Genomic DNA, 13,698 nt, shown 5'->3' on the forward strand with positions numbered 1-13,698 from the left:
CATGTCAGTTGTCAAGAGGATGAGGTGTAGAGGTATAGCTCAGACCCCAAGAGGTTAGGATCGAGTGTCAGGGGTGGTGGTGGGGTCTTAAAAGAATGGGGAGGGGATTCTGCCCTCTCCAGCTGTGGGGTAAGCTCATGTGAGGGTGCCTTTGCAGGGCAGAGCAGGGTGGGGAGCCCAGACCTGGTGATTGCCCAGAGCTCCCCACCCTTCCTGGGAAAGGCACCATCACATTAGCATCCAAGGGGCCAAATGCTCTTAAAAACAGTTCTTGCTAAATTCCAACACTCCTGCTGTCCCTCTCCAGTATCTAAAGGGGCTTTTTAACATTTGTAATGCTCAAGGAAACCAGCAGCGTGGTATCACCGGTTGTTTTCCCAGGACAAGGGCAGCTGTGGGGCTGTAGCTGTAATTCCAGAAGAGCAATTGTCTGCTCCCCATCACTGCCACCCTGTTCAGTCAGCTCACTGCTTTAGAAACACACTATGGCCAACAAAAAAAAACCCCAACCCAGTAAAAGCACCAGTCTGAAGAAAACAAAAATCAAACCAAGAAAATAGCTTTGACCTGCCAGGTTCCCTGAAGTTCCCCCTTGGCTAGAGGAACTCCGCTCCTGCGAGCACAGTGACTCAAGCCAGGTACAGAGCTGACCAGCACGTGGGTAGGGCAGAGCCAGCCAGCTCCTGAAAGCATCCCTGGCTTTGCAAACAACAGTCTGTGACATTTTCAGCTATTAATTTGTCTAATCACTGCAGTCTCCAGACTACACGAACAATACCATACAGAAAGCTAATACGCAGATTTACAGCGCGGAATTGTTTGCACTTAATTTACGGATTACATTGGCATGTTGTCGCCGAGTCTGTTTTTCAGAGAAGAAAAAAGGCTTTGGCTCCATGCAGCAAAATGAGTTTCTAGCGAAGAATCCCATGCAAAATGGGGCAGAACCACTAACTTGCTCTCAACTGTGCCAATCTTGGAAGATGTTTTGATACTCAACTCATTTCTGCATGTTGTCTCAGCACAGCTTGGTCCCAAAGAGGTGGGCTTGCAGGGAATTTAACACAGAGTAGTGCAAAACAGTACATTTTATTTGTTCACAGTTAAACACAAGCAACTGCCTTGACATTTTAGAACATTCTAATAAGGACAGCAAAACCTCCTTTTGGTTTAAGTTCTCTTTAGCTTACGATTGTACCATTTCCTCGTATTTCATATTTATGGCATTTAATGTGGATTGTTTAACATGCTTACAAAGAGCGAGGCAGGGAACAGATTAACTTGACAAAGACAGCAATTTTAGATTTAACTAAAAGCAGTCAGTTAAAAAAATCTGTTTCCACTTCACTGATGGGACCCCTTCAAACAACTGCAAGTTAACTACATACAGCAGATCCATGATTTTTAGACTTTTTTTACAAAAAAAAATTGCTAAATTTGTTCCTCCGTAATCTCTGTGGTCCATAAACAAACCTAAAGTGGTTTCCGTTACTATCCCGGTGCTAAAATCCTTTTTAAAAGAAGAAAAAAAGCCACCTTATCAATGAGCTTTTGCATTACCGCCAGGGCATTTATGTAACTGACAACAAAAACCGCCTCTCCTTAGAACAAGTGAGGTCACCGTACAAACCAGACGCCTTTTCGGGCTGGGCGAAGCAGAAGGATTGGTGAATGAACTCCTCCAGCACAACGGCATCCAACGGCCAAGCCGGCCCTTCAAGGGCGATGTGCAAACCGTTCACTCCTGGGGCTGGGATCCAGTGGGGCAAGGGGCAGGAAACCTCCAAATCTGACCAAAACATACGCTACCACGTTTGCTACCACTAGAGTCTAAGACATGTCGACAAAACCAGTCTGCCACTTACAACCAACTCTCTATTTTCTATTCCATGCAGATTCAAGCTTTGACAAAACCACTGAAGTTCACCTTTACTTTCAGAGTTAGGACCGACCAACCGAAAGGACACTGAGAATCATTTAGACAGACAGAAATGTATTTCGACCCTAGGTGTGATGGAGGAAGCAGAAATGGGAGGCACTGTCAGGTGCAAGTTAGCATACTGCCAGTCGCTTTCACAGAGCCTTGTTCCCATTCAGGTTAAGAAGGGATTTGAACTACAAGTGCAAGTGTACTTGGACTTGACTTACGTGTGAGATGATTCTTAACCAGCAGCTGTCACCCACAGAAGGTTTAAGAACAGAGGCCACATGTGATGCAGGGTAACTGTGAAGCCCAATATGTCTAAGCGTGCCTGGACCCAGACATATCTAACATTTAAAAGAAGCACACTGCCTTCCTAACAGCAGGCTCTGTTCTGCCATGAAGGAGATTGAGTCTGACCACTGACAAGCCTTGATCCCACAATTCTCCTTCACAGAAGGCTCATCATTGACTTAAAACATGATTAATGCAGAAAGGCTTCAAGAGGGAGTTCTGATTCTCAGTTTGAACAGGCTTCCTCTCCAGCCTCATCTTCTAAGGAAACGGGATGAGGGTGAAGGGTAGATACCTAGAGCCAAACTGACACTGCTGAGCTGAAAAACGTGCAGCAGTCTGAGCTTAACAGCACTCAAAGGAAACCATATTCTGTAAGTCAAGCCTGAAAACATGTTCCCAGGAAGACTGAAGCCAATTTACTGGACTCAAACCAGTGGCCTAGGATTAGAGAAACAAATGCTCTTCCATCAATCTTCATAAGCTTGCAATTCTACATACATATTCTGCATGCTCTCCCTACTTGAGTAAAGCTTCCTTTCCCCTCTTCTCCCACCCAAACTGCTTTCCCATACGAACCAGTCTGAGGTCAGTACCAGTCTGTCAGACAAACACTTAAAATACCAAGAAGATCAGAAGCTAGTGTTTTAACGAGTCTTCAGCATACATGGTCTCTTCTGCATTACAAGCTCCAGTTCCTTATTAAGTGTCTGTTCAAACATAACTTTCCAGGAAATGTTAAGGACAATATAAAACAATGATCATGAATTAGGGTGAATGAATAGTTTTGCAGAGGTACACTGTTCTTTAAACATTTACGTATTCGGTCAGAGTCCAGCTTAATGAAGACTGGGCTCTGAGGGAGGTGGGACGGTGGACAGGCAAAATAGAGACCTTTAGATGAATGCACTAGGAATTCTAGTGCTGTTTCTTTCCAGGATGAAAGCAACCAAAGTCACCCAGACAGGCAGCACAATTAACTGCTCTAAACTGGAAGCTTGCAAGGAAATACAAAGTATTCATAGTAGACTCACAAATGTTAATTTGGCCTCATATTGCACTCAAGTTCATAAACGCAGCCACTCACTAGGGACCAGGAGAAAGGAAAAAAATACTTGCAAATGCTAACAGTTGTCCCTTCAAATTAGTACACGCTGCTAAGGACTGAATTTGAGAAAGAAGCAAAAGTTAGGCTGGGCGTATCAATTCCAGACCCCCAAATCCACTTTGCATTCATTCAGCAGCCTTCTTCCGTTTCTGGACATCAATCCTATTCCGCTGCATGAGCTAGCTGCTCAGACCAAAGAAACATAAAAGCTTTTAGTTAAACTTGCATTCACGCCTCCTGTTCTATGCCAAGAATATGAAAATAACACTGATTGACTATCTTCCTTTTTAACTGTGGTCATGATGAGTTTCATTGTAGTCCATGATATGAAGCTGTCCAACACTGCTTTCCTGGATCTTAGGCGAGAGGCTAAGGTTATCAGGGCTCGGAGGGACCTTCGTCTCCATGCTTGGATCTTTACATAGTTCATTCTTTAGAGCATCTGAAAGCCTGTTGATGGTTACACCCTCCTCATCACACTGGCTCTCGCTCTTGTTGCGAAATAATTCTCGTGCCTTCATTCCAAGGAAGCTCTTGGAGCTGGGGAGTGAACCTACAGTCAGTGGGACAGTAGATGAGGGCTCCAGCAAGAGGGATGTCTCCCAGCGACTGCTGAACCTCTGGTTCTGGTTTTTTTCCGGGGTGGAGAGCTCACTGTTGCTGCCACCCTTACTGCTACTATTAACTCGAGTGCTGGGAGGTTTGGTCTCTCCATTTCTACCAATTGTTTCTTCATTGTATCCGGCCATAGTATCTTCATTGCCACAATCCAGCCTGTTTTGGAAAGAGAGAAGACACAGTGTCAAGAAAACTGCAGCAACTGTTTACAGTGGAAAGGGAAATGCTGGGGAAGGCAGGCTATTTGATTACTTCCCATTTCTGCTTCTGCATTTGCAAATTGACAACAAACCCAAAGCAGAACGAAACTAGACACTGATCAGTAACAGTAAAGGAAGAGATCTGCACACCTTCCTTGGACTGTAGGCCTCTTCTGACCTAACCCAAGCATCGGTCACTGCTACCAATGTGCTGGCAGCACAAGAAGTTCTCCTGATGCCATAAGAGAATGTAGTAGACAGCCAAAGGTATAATCTGAGGGGAAGTACAGCACTGCCAGAGCTGTTTTAGGGAGACAGATGTAGAACAACCACTGAACAACAGTGTAACCATTTGCAGATTACGGAGCCTGGTCTATGAGACAAACTGGAGGTTTCTTTCAAACTTTGAGTCACAGTTCATCTATCTGAAAAGTACCGCATGAGCAAGTTCAGTTTTGCCAGTGACTCTCAGCAATGTGAACAGTCCTGAAACAGACTCAGTCTGTAAAAAAGGGAGCAACAGAAATTTTGAGACAATGCATCCACGTGCTAGGAATTCCACAACTTCCAAGGAGCTGGTCATGAGTCCAACATATTTTATGTCATCACCCTTACCTTTCTTCTGCTGCTTCAGCTGCTTCTGTTTTTTCATCTTCAAGTTTTTTCAGTAAGCTGCTCTTCTCTAGTCGTCCAAACAGATCCAAGATCTCCAGCTCAAATGCCTGTGTGATTCTTTTCTGGGCCTTGTACCTACTTTCTACTGCTTGCAGCTGACCTCTGAACAGAAAAAGAAACCCAAAACCGTTAGGCCCAGTGTCTCTAGATTCTGTGATTCTACGACAGTGCATCTCTCATAGAACCACAGAATTGTTTACGTTAGAAAAGACTTTCAAGATCATCAAGTCCAACCATAAACCTAACACTGCCAAGTCACCACTAAACTATGTCCCTAAGCATCATGTCTACATAGCTTTTAAACACCTCCAGCAATGGTGACTCCACCACTTCGCTGGGCAGCCTCTGCTAGTGCTTGACAATTATTTTGGTGAAGTAATATTTCCTAATATCCAAAGAAAACCTCCTCTGGTGCAACTTGAGGCTATTTCCTCTCATCCCTTGTTACTTGGGAGAAGAGACTGACAATCACCTCACTATAACATTCTTTCAGATAGTTGTGGCGACCAATGAGGTCTCCAGACTAAACAGCCCCAGTCACCTCAGCTGCTCATCACAGGACTTATGCTTCAGACCCTTCTCCAGCTTCATTACCATTCTTTGCACATGATCCAGCCCCTCAAATGCCGTTCCTGTAGTGAGCAGCTAAAATTTTACAGAGGAAATCCCCACCTTGCTTGGATTTTGACATCTTCCAAGTATTTTTTTTGCTCCAGGAAGAGATGGTCCTTTTTAGCAAGCTGTGATTCCAGTTCAGCTATCCGTTTCTGGGAAGCCTCAAGGCTTTGGCTTTGCTGTTGAACACACAATTTTGCCTTCTCCAGTTCTTTCCGAAAAGCAGCGTGCAACATTTCAACCTCCTCGAAGGAAAGAACACATTGTTAAAGTATAATTTGATAACGTGTGATTTTTGTTAATATTTAGACATATTTCTGATGCTACAAATAGGCACACTTTAAAGCAAGATGGAATAAAAGAAGCATTTCTAAAAACAGATCTAGAAAACTGGATACTCTGAGAACGTACACTATTAAATTGCTGTGAAAATAACCATACATCACTGGAAATTATTAGCACGATAATGTTCCTTATGAAAAGCTCTTTTCAGCAAAGCAAACTTGCCAGTTTTACACTGGATAAGAAAAGACAAACCCTATTTTAAACCCATTTTTGCAACGTGACCTTCATTAAATATCAGTAAGAGACTTTTTTTTTTTTTCCTTTTGGCTTATTATTCACCTTCTTTAATTACTTGCTCTCACGCAGAAACAGTTATATTGTTGTGTAATTTACTTGCTTCTAATTAAAAAAGGGCTGCTTTGAAGTCAGGAAGTAAAACCATATGAACCACAGAACTTTTAGTAAAGTTAATACCAACTCTTAATAGGAAAATAACTGACTGAGAAGAGTGAGACTCCTTGTTTGAAAACAGCACCTCACAAAAACCCATAAAATCCTCGTTAAGATCCTTCTACAGTTTCTGGCAATACTACTCTACATTACACGCTTGCACAAACATAAGAGACCAATGTTACCTTACCAGCAATAGTCTGCTGGCAACTACATTAACAGCATGGTACAGTCTTGGCCTTTGGCAATAAAAAACTACTACGAATTTATATCAACTGGTGAAAACTGACTTCAGATTTGCCCTACCACCCCCGTCTTAGCTCCTGAAGAGATTCCAAAGACCGACAGTGCACAAAAATATCCGATGTGGATATGTGGAATTCAATACCTGAAAGGCAATTTCAAAACAAAGTATCTGTCCAGTTATGAAGCATTTCCTTCATTCTGAACACAAAGCTGAGAACAGCTTGGCGATGACCTCAAGTGACGTCTTTCCCAAAAGGCCTCCTCCACAAACATACCTTTGTAGTGTCTGTGTGCTTGTGCTGCAGCTGCTCCAGGTACAACTCGTTCACCTCTCCAAGAACCAGAAGTTGCCTGTTCAAGAACTCCATCTGCTGTTGCACTGATTCACTGTTGGAAAGCTTTAAAAAGAAATTCAACGGGATCAAACATTGGAATGAACAGTTTGGTAGGAGAGTCATAGTTGACAGGCACTGTGTGCTCAGGGTCATTTTATAAAGGAGGGAGACAAAGGCAAGAATCCAATGCTTTGCAGGTATTATGTGTCAAATAAATTAGCTTTTGTAAACTGGTGACTGTCCCGACAGAACTTGACCATAGTGGCACTGCTTTCCTTAACATAACCGCGTTTCCACTTACACGAGAAGCCCATTCAATCTCAATTTCTGACATCAATAAGATTTCTAAGATGCCAAGACTTAGCAAAGCTTTAATATCAGTTCCTACTGCTCAATCCGCAAACAACTACTGTGGAAAAAATGGGAATTTTCAGATGCCTTTGAACCGAGTTTAAAGTTTCTTCATCAAAATAGGTTTCTCTTTGTTGTTTCTGCGCAATTTATATCAGATAATATGGAACTAAGCACAGGCTTATTTCAGAACAACAGAGAAAATGCATCTGATAAAAATTATCAGAAAAAACCAAAACAGACAGACGTAAAGGAACCCAAGGAACAGTGACTTACCTTTTGAGAAACTTGGCTAAGAAGCAATTCAGTGTGACACACCTTGTTGTTAGCCTTCTTTAACTCTAACCTCAGATCTGCAATCATATTCCGGCAGTCTTCCAATTTGGTCTGTTCAAATAAAGAAAAACCTCACTCAGGATTCTGAAATGCTAATAAGCAATGGCTGTAACCCTCAGCACTGTAAATCAAGCTATACTGACTACTGGTGAAAGCCCCCAAACCAGCTAATAAACTGCATTTTCCTATTTCTAAACTGGAAAAAAAACAGGACAAAACAGAACTATAAAAAGGATGATGAATAAGTTAGGCATTCCCAATCATGGATTGTCTTATTCTGAATTAGGACAATATCTCTAATAGAGATATACATCTTTCTCTTGGATATTTCATGCCATGTTATTAGGAAGGTTATTTTTAAAACCACAGTAAGCAGATAACATAATTCTGTTCAGTGTTGTGCTTCATACCTGCAATTCCTGGCTCTGGTTGTAGAATTCCTCCCGGTCATGTTGCAGCTGTCTGATCTGGCTGTGAAGCTGAGCCACTATACTTTCGTGTTCCTGCTGAAACTGGCGGTACCTCGCTTGTTCTTTTTGCAGACTCAGTTTCAAGGCCTGGATTTCTTTTTCCTGTAGTTTCAGCTGATCTTTCTGTTAAGAACCCCATACAAAGCATCAGACAAGACACTTGCTTTATCAGTTAGAACATCTGTCTGAAGTCACTAGCTAAGTAAAGTAATCAATTAATAGCATGCAGGCACAACACTTTCACAGAACATTCTATATAGCGCATATTCTTAAGGCTTTTGGGGTTTGGTTTGGCTTCTGGCTGAAAAAAAAGATGAAATGGTGACAGAACAGACAGGGTGAAAACTCAAAGTCACATCCAAAGGCGCAATGAGCAACAGCCGACTCTCTGCTGCACCTCACACTTTCAACAGGGGCTTGGGTTTCACAGCTGCAGCTACGGTTCACCTTCCAAAACCTATTTACAAAGCTATTTTTGGCTCTTCTGCTTAATTATCAAAAGATAAAACTGTAGATAGAAGTAGCTGTAACACATAAATACAGAATGAATCTGTAATGACACATCCTGCAATGCACTTATAACTTCTGATTTTGTCACGCAACACATAGATCTGAAAAGGAACATTTGAGGTTTCAAAGTTTTTGCTATTACTCTTCAACTGAAGAGTGGAAAAAAGGGCAATATGTCTTCAAATAATGCAATACGGTGCCTAGCCAGGCACTAAGTAAACACTTCACTAACTGCGAAGCCTTTAATATTATCCAAAGGTAAGTGCTGGCAGGTGTCAAGCAGGCAGGTATCCCCGGATTCAATTGCCTACAGTCAAATAGAAACTACTAGTTTTAATAATCACAGTGCACGTAAGTTGTCCACAAGTCATTCCACAAACACTGACTTTAATAAGGTGAGAAATGAGGCTTCATTCTTAATTGAGTGGCACTGAAAGATACTGGCCAAAACAATTAATACTTGTTTTAGCACCAGTGCATTTAAATCACTGCTGGAGTTGCATGCCTGCTTACCATGGCAGCATTATGCTCCTCCAGTGCTGTTGCTTTAATCACTTTTCGCAAGAGTCGACGGTTCCGAAGGGCATGTTGCTGTCTTTTGAAGCGTTCATACAATAACTGGTTGTGCAGCAAAAGTAATTGGTTACGCAGGGTGTGAATCTCATCTGAAGGGGGAGAACCTGGATTGGACCGAGCAGACAGAAGAGGTTACTGTACTGTACTGTCCCTGTTCCATATACGGGAAATATTACTTAAAATAAGCAGATTCAAGTTCTTTGAAATGACAACTTAAAAATCTGTCTGATCCATTTGATCTCCAACATAAATTCAACTTTTAAATGTTCTTCCGAGAGCAACATGTACTTGCTTCAAATGAATTGCTCCCTCTACTAAGATAAAAAGCCAAGCTCACCATCACCATAGGGGCGTAAGAGCACAAAATCATGACACACACATGAAGCAGCAAGAAAAAAAATCATCAGTTTTAGATTCAAGCAGTGTTCCAAAGATGGAAGGATCTTAGATGACCTACATCACTCTGCCAGCTAGCAGATCTTAAATGGTCCAAAGCAGCAATGCCCAGAACTGTAGGGAAGGCAGTTTTCACTTTTCAAAGACCAAAAAGGTGGCTCATCTCACTGCTAAGCAGATAAACCATGACTTCACGGAGAACACCGTCTTTTTTTAACTAATGCAGCATAAAAAGCATGCAGGTCATTGTTTAAGCAAGTCTAGTAATAGAGGAATAGACTGCCAAAACACGAGAAACTTCCTCACCTCCAAAGTGAGTCCAGTCAGCAGATTTGCTTGGCAGAGACAACCTGAAAAATGAAAAGGCAGCATTAAATACTAAGTTTAAATATGCAAACACCCTGCAAGCCACTTTAAAATGGAATGCCCATCTCAGGAGAGCTTACAGCCTAATGAAAGTACAATTATAGTCAGCCGCTACGAAAAGAAGGAGGAACCGTACAAGCAGCACACTACAAAGGTAGATGATGGAGACCAATATTTCTTGGAAGTTAGAGAAAAATTCTCTCAGACATAGAAAACAGCACAGGGACAAAGCAAAATAGAGGGTAAAAAGATGAAAAGAAGGAATAGAGCTGATATGCCTAAACCTTAAATCTCTTTTTCTAGTTTGTAGCTTCATGTACATTAGAAACAAGAAAGCGTAAGATTTTTCAGTCACCTACTTGTTCAGCTCCTTAGTGTGTGCATCCGCTCCCTGCTGTATCAGCCTGTCCAGTACTTCCACGGGAGAAGTAGAGCACATGCAGTCATCATCCTGGGTTCCCTTGGCTTTCTTTAGCAGCTCCTCAGTCTTCTTGCCAACAAAGAGGTAGGCAGTCTTTGGTAACGCAACCTCAAAGAGGTGGTCATATAGGGGAGGCTGCCCACTCCCAAACACCACTCTTCTTTGTGCTGATACTTTGCAAGGGCTGGGAGTGAGAATACTCGTCTCCCCAGAGGTTCCTTCCCTGTTACCAGCAGGGCTTTCACCAGAGCCTCCACAGGGCTTGTCTATGGGAGTAAATGTTTGTTTGGGTGTTTCCCGTGCACTCTCAGGCCCAGACTTGTCCAGAGAAGATGTTAAAGGCTCAGAGGTCTGACTATGTCCCTGAACACCAGAGACTGCTGACTGCGCCTTCTTTTGAGAGCTTGACAGACTTTCATTTGTGCGGTAAAACGGAGAGTCGAATCCTCCTCTAGGCACCATGTGTTCAGCATCTGTTGTGATCTCCGAGATCTCTTTAGATATCGCATCTGAGAAGAATGGGAGTAGGAAGCATAATTATATATCTTGCATTTAGACATTACAAAGATATCCTTAGCTAAGATCTACATAAGGACAGTAAGACTGTAATTACCTTCCTCTCTGTCCTTTTCAGCACTGTCTTCAAAAGACAAACCACCTAAAAACTCCTGAAGATCACTTAAGGTTACTGAACTTTTACTACCGGCTGCGTCTGAAGAGAAGAAAAAAAGTTAGTTGTACAGATGCTGTTTTCTCCAGTCTTATCACAGCACAAAACAGAAGTCTCTTATTGCAGTAAGGTCCTTAGAATAAGCTTGTCCCTTCTTCAGATGCTTCCTCAAAGGAGGAAACTATCTGACTCCTGTCATATTCCATGTGGAAACCAGTTCAGAGATCAGTTTCTGGTCAGTCCCAATATCAAAATGCAATTCTGTAAACTTAACGTTTGCTATTGCACAACAAGCGTAGGCAACTGCCTCTGTGCACAAGGACGTGCTGTTTGCCATTTAACCCTTAAATAAAGTGTTAAAAAGTGGCTTAAGTGTAGTGTAACTACTATACTTCCTTGTTAGCATTAAACTCCCCGTTAGCTTCTGATCTGGCTATACTGGACACAGCGCTTTCCTGTGAAAAAGAAGCTTAGCCTGCTGATGCAATACAAACATGACAATATGTGGCTGCTGATCTAAACTCTGTGACAGCTGCCAGGGCTACATACACTAAACCATGAGGATAGAAACCTCACGCTTGCAGCTCAGTCAGAGACTCGGAACCCAGTGAAAAACCTAGTCTGTTCGTAACTTGTAATTTCATAAAGTTCAGATGCCAGTGTTGCTACACAACTCCACCAAGAAAAAAGAGCTTTAAATTCCACTGACATCTTCACTTTGAGTATCATATCCATCTTTATGCGCAGCCTTACAGTTTGATATAAATATGTGACAGAAAGCTTGAACAAGTACGACCTCACATACAATTTCTTGCTTCTAACAAAAAATTCACTCTCAAAAAATTGGCTTTTTTTTTTAAATAAGAAGATTTTTTTCAGCCTTCAGTGTAGATCTGTATATTTAAACATGCATAAGTATACATGAGGGTCAGTTAAAAAATTCTGCAAGCTATTTCTGAAGGTGAAGATTTAAAATGAAATCAAAACGATCATAAAAGGGCTTTAAGTTGAACCACAGGTTAATGCAGAATCCTGGAACTATGAAGAACTCGGGAATAAAAAAGAAAGAGAACAACATGTGGAAAAGCATTTGGCAATTGGAATACCTGTCAATAAAACCACTATTTGTTTACAACAGGTAATGGGGAAGAGGAAAATGGAGTTTACCCAATGATTTATCGCTGTTTATGACATTTTGCTGTCGGTAGAGTGAAGGCCTCCCAGGATCTGGTTTGTCCTCCTGAAAAATAAACCAAACCAAAAACCAAAATAGATTCCCTGCATCACACGTCTGTTGGAAACAAACCTCTAGAATAGTTTTCACAGAAAGGAAGTTCCTGCAAACAGATGCCTTCAATAGCAAACCAATATAAGAAGTCTTAAAACACTGTGCAACTGTAAATGGCAATAGTTGTCTCAACTTAGAGGAAAACGAGCTTTTGCAATGAAATGCAACATTTTTTGCAAATCAGTCACTTTGGTTTTTATTCCCTTGTTATGGTCACTGCATGCATGACAAGCCAATTTAAAAAAACCCCAGATTTCTTTGGCAGCAGAATGTTGTTATACCTTTTTAGGAGGCATGGCAGCAGCTGAAGGGAGTGAAGCATGCACAAAGTCATCTGAAGTGCAAGGTGGAGGAGATGTGGCTGGCGTTCCCAAAGGTGTCCCCTTCCCCCCTGCTGGAAAGGAGGACCAAAAGTTTTCTCAGCAAGACTCCTACTTCCTTATTTCAGTTGAATATTGCACATGAAGTATTATATTTTTAAACACTATGTCAACCATTTTCTTCTTAAGTCTCTTTCAACTATTTACCAAGATAAAAGTGCAGTTTCTGAAAGGCCTGTTTCAGACTCTGGCACTTAATTGACCGTAACTTATTTCCTATCTCAGTGTTTGCCTTAGTTCTGGTCTGGACGACCAGGTATTCAGTTCAAACAAATAATGACCTAAGCCTGTCCAAAGGCATGGTGTGGCATTTCTATTTAAGAAGCTGAGAGCAAAATTTACAGCCTGAATTTCTATTATAATAAACCTTGAAGGCCTAATTCCAAAATGCAGCATGTACCAGATGCGCCAAAAGCTTTGCTGTAAGGTTGTGATGCAGACTGGGATGACTCCGATGGGACAATTCCAGGGGAGGTTGGTGGAGTGGTCATACCACAAACTGCAGAAGGACTCCAGATGGTAACCTATGTAAAAACAATACAAGATAAACACAAATCAGCGAAGTTCAGAAGAGGAATACATGAAGCATCTGTATGCAGGTTCTGACACAGGAAAACAGATGGAGATTTAATCTGAAACTATAAACCAACTTCTGAAGACTTGACAGTACTTCTCAGAAACATGAGGGTTTTTTAGAGTCCCATGAGAAGCTGTGAACAAACAAAGTGCAAATCCTTAAAAGCACAGTGTGCTTTATCTTCTGCTTTACCTGCTGCGGCTCAGCTGACAGCCGTATTGACTGTGGGCTCAAAATCTGAGGTAGCTGCCCTGGCATTTGTGATAGTGTTAGCCGAGGAGTGGAATATGGGGTAGAAGTTCCTGAAAGTTAAAAAAAAAATAAAACTAGAAAAAAAAAAATTAAAATTATCCAACATCTCAAATGCTAATAAATTATTATTATGGCTAATATTTAAATGCTTTTAAACAAAACATTTCAAAGTCACTCAACATACACACTCTTAGCTGGCAAACAAGAGATTTTTCTTCCAGCTCAAGAAAATATCTGTTGAAGATATTACACATTACAGGTTTTTTTGGGGTTGGTTCTTTGTTTTGAGGAGGAGGGGGCAGGGGAGGAAGAGGCAATGGAAAGGGAACTCTGCAAACATGCAGTATGTCTCCAGACC

General features: G+C 41.7%; 2 protein-coding genes across 5 annotated transcripts in view; both read right to left on the reverse strand.

Annotated features, from left to right (window-relative positions):
• The window catches only part of AK8 (adenylate kinase 8), a 79,394-nt gene extending 78,323 nt beyond the window's left edge, over nt 1-1,071 (reverse strand). Inside the window, exon 1 of the mRNA XM_069873261.1 lies at nt 956-1,071. The gene's annotated coding sequence lies outside the window, so the exon portion shown is untranslated. The remainder of the gene's footprint in view (nt 1-955) is intronic.
• The window catches only part of TSC1 (TSC complex subunit 1), a 28,066-nt gene continuing 15,438 nt past the window's right edge, over nt 1,071-13,698 (reverse strand). For 2 of the 4 annotated variants that reach the window (XM_069873247.1, XM_069873251.1), the window contains 14 exons: nt 13,281-13,390; nt 12,912-13,035; nt 12,413-12,525; nt 12,011-12,083; nt 10,787-10,885; nt 10,112-10,682; nt 9,693-9,736; nt 8,928-9,094; nt 7,845-8,027; nt 7,375-7,485; nt 6,688-6,810; nt 5,489-5,676; nt 4,757-4,918; nt 1,071-4,097 (listed from right to left, as the gene is read on the reverse strand). In XM_069873247.1, coding sequence (XP_069729348.1) covers nt 3,611-4,097; nt 4,757-4,918; nt 5,489-5,676; nt 6,688-6,810; nt 7,375-7,485; nt 7,845-8,027; nt 8,928-9,094; nt 9,693-9,736; nt 10,112-10,682; nt 10,787-10,885; nt 12,011-12,083; nt 12,413-12,525; nt 12,912-13,035; nt 13,281-13,390 — 2,555 coding nt within the window. In that variant the 3' untranslated portion in view covers nt 1,071-3,610. The remainder of the gene's footprint in view (nt 4,098-4,756; nt 4,919-5,488; nt 5,677-6,687; nt 6,811-7,374; nt 7,486-7,844; nt 8,028-8,927; nt 9,095-9,692; nt 9,737-10,111; nt 10,683-10,786; nt 10,886-12,010; nt 12,084-12,412; nt 12,526-12,911; nt 13,036-13,280; nt 13,391-13,698) is intronic. The other 2 variants (XM_069873248.1, XM_069873250.1) reach the window with 2 other exon arrangements.

This window comes from Phaenicophaeus curvirostris, chromosome 20, assembly GCF_032191515.1.
Source record: "Phaenicophaeus curvirostris isolate KB17595 chromosome 20, BPBGC_Pcur_1.0, whole genome shotgun sequence".
NCBI classification, from domain to species: domain Eukaryota; kingdom Metazoa; phylum Chordata; class Aves; order Cuculiformes; family Cuculidae; genus Phaenicophaeus; species Phaenicophaeus curvirostris.